This window comes from Plasmodium reichenowi, chromosome 14 (genome assembly GCF_001601855.1).
Source record: "Plasmodium reichenowi strain SY57 chromosome 14, whole genome shotgun sequence".
NCBI lineage: Eukaryota > Apicomplexa > Aconoidasida > Haemosporida > Plasmodiidae > Plasmodium > Plasmodium reichenowi.
Window position 1 is genome coordinate 217,626 of NC_033659.1, and position 2,689 is coordinate 220,314.

At 20.2% G+C, this 2,689-nt stretch overlaps 1 protein-coding gene across 1 annotated transcript; it reads left to right on the top strand.

Annotated features, from left to right (window-relative positions):
• Positions 1-251: 251 nt before the first annotated feature.
• On the top strand, positions 252-1,741 carry PRSY57_1406600 (pre-mRNA-splicing factor 38B, putative; the record flags this gene model as incomplete). The annotated part of the gene is made up of 3 exons (XM_020115257.1): positions 252-381; positions 542-683; positions 778-1,741. Coding segments are annotated over 3 exons (1,236 nt in total), but the record flags the coding sequence as incomplete, so codon positions are not given.
• Between the last annotated feature and the right edge of the window lie 948 nt (positions 1,742-2,689).

Sequence of the window (2,689 nt, forward strand, 5' to 3'; positions counted from 1 at the left end):
AATAAAAAATATTTTTATATAAATTCCTTTGTTTTTTTTTATTTTTGTTTTTTTCATTTTCCAATAAATTTAAAAAAAAAAAAAAAAAAAAAAAAAAAAAAAATACATAAGCATAAAAAATGTATATAGCAAATACACATATATGTAAAGAAATATATATATATATAAATTTATGTACGTATATATAAAACATGATGTGTCATATTATTAATTTAATTTTTTTTATTTTTTTTTTATTTTTTCAATTTTAGCTATGGATGTGGTTTGAACCATATTTGTTGGAAGAAGATGAATTTTCTATTTCATGTGACAAAAGAAGGAAAGTAACAATAGGAGAGTATGTACAAAGTTTATTATCAGATGATAAATATTTTAATACAGGTATATACATTATTATAATATAAACGTATATAATTATAGGTACATATATTTGTGTGCACTTTTTGTTAGTATAATATTAAAATATAATTACATAACATATGGATACTTTGTCTTAATTTATTATTATTATTATTATAATTATATTTTTTTTTTTTTTTAGTTTTACCAAGATTACCTATAAAGATTAAGAATGTATACGGAGCACGTTTAATGATTATAGACGACCATAGGAGGCGATTAAAAAAGAATAAGGAAAATATTTCAAAATTTTTAAAAGGGGAACCTGTTTTAGCTTATATAAAGTAAGATTTTACGCAAAAATTTTATATCCATATATATATATATATATATATACATATACATATTTATATATTTACCCATTCTATAATTTTTTAGCGGAGAGTGGGAAAAAGGCGAAATAGGAGGTATCGTAAATCACGGAAAGGATAAATTTTTTGTACGCCTAAGAGAAATTGATGGAAATGAAAAGCTAGTTAATATCGGATATGTAAAATTAGAAGGGAAAGATTCACATAAGGAAAAAGATATACAGAAACATAAGAGCAGAGAAAGAAGTACTAGTATAAGTGAAAGGAAAAGAAGACGACGAAGAAGAAATAGTAGTAGTAAAAGTACTAGTAGAAGAAAATCAAGACATAGTAGAAGTAGTAGTAGAAGAAAAAGGAAAAGGAGACAAAGAGATGAAAGTAGAAGCAGTAGTAGAACCAGACGTAGAAGTCATAATCGTAGTCATAAAAGAAGTTCTAGTTATGAAAAAGATTATAGTATTGATAAATATTCAAGTCGTAGTCATAGTAGGGGTAGAAGAAGAAAACATAGTAGTAAACATTCCTCACATTATAAATCACATAATAATCATCGAGATAGGTCAATAAATAAATATAATAGACCATCAGAAGAAGATGAGTTATATAAAAGTAAAAAAAGAAGAAATGTATCTATATCTAGATCTTCATCGAGTAGTACAAGATATAGAAAGGAAAAATATGAAAAAACAGAAGATGAATTAATTAGTAGATTTAAAAAATTGGAAAGTCAAAAAGCTTTGGCCACAGGGAAAGATTATGCACGTAGACCAACATCATATAAATCTTCTCTTTCGTTAAAAGTAGATAACATACCTGTAAGAAGAAGATCAAGATCACGATCTCCTAGAAGAATTGATAATAGGGTAGTAGTACAAGTAGTGCACACAGATAATACAAACAATGATAATAATACATCTGAAAATGTGAAACTTAAAGAATTAATGAAGAAATATAATAAAGATGATAAAAATGATGAACCTAAAATGAATAATTCAAACTTAGAAGAAATGGATATTATGACGTTAGGTTGATATCCAAATAATATAATATTACACATATAAATAAATATAAATATATACATATTTATTTATTTATTTGTTTCATACGATAAACATTTTTTTTATTCTCCCATATTTTTTTTTTTTTAGTATAACAACATTTTTTAATAATAAATATGTAAATAAGTACATATACACATATATACATATATATATATATATATATATATATATTATTTATATCTTTATGTGATTAGTAGAATTTATATTAGATTAGTTAACATATACCAGTGTATATTATAATAAATTTATTTTACAAAAGATTACAAGAAGAAATATCAATTTTTAAATAATATTCTTTCTAATTAGAAAATTGTAAATTAATAAATAAATAAATAAATACATATATATATATATATATATACATATTTATATATTGTGAGGTATTTAATATGTATAATTTTATTCAATATTATTTAATTTTTCAAATATAATTTATCGTCATATAGACATATGTATAAAACATATAGATAATATATACAAAAAAAAAAAAAAAAAAGATATAATGAAATAAAAAGGATATTATTTTAAATAAAAATAATATATATAACAAAAAAATAAAATAAAAATAAAACAAAATAAATGTATAATGAATTATTATAAAATATAAAATTTTATTCTAAGACACTCTCTTAATGAATAATAGCATTTTAAAGAGAACATCTTAATTATTACAATTGGTAGAAAAAAATACATTTTGTCAAAATGGACAAATAGAGAAAATAAAAACAATTTTGAGTATTAATATAATTGTAAATAATATATATATATATTTATTTATTTACATTTACATATTTTATATTTATATTTATGTATGTATCTATATTCATAGGATATACCCATAAATTTTTTTTTTTTATTATAAAAAAATTTTTTAATAAAAAATATGAAAATAAGTACATATAAAAATATATAAATATA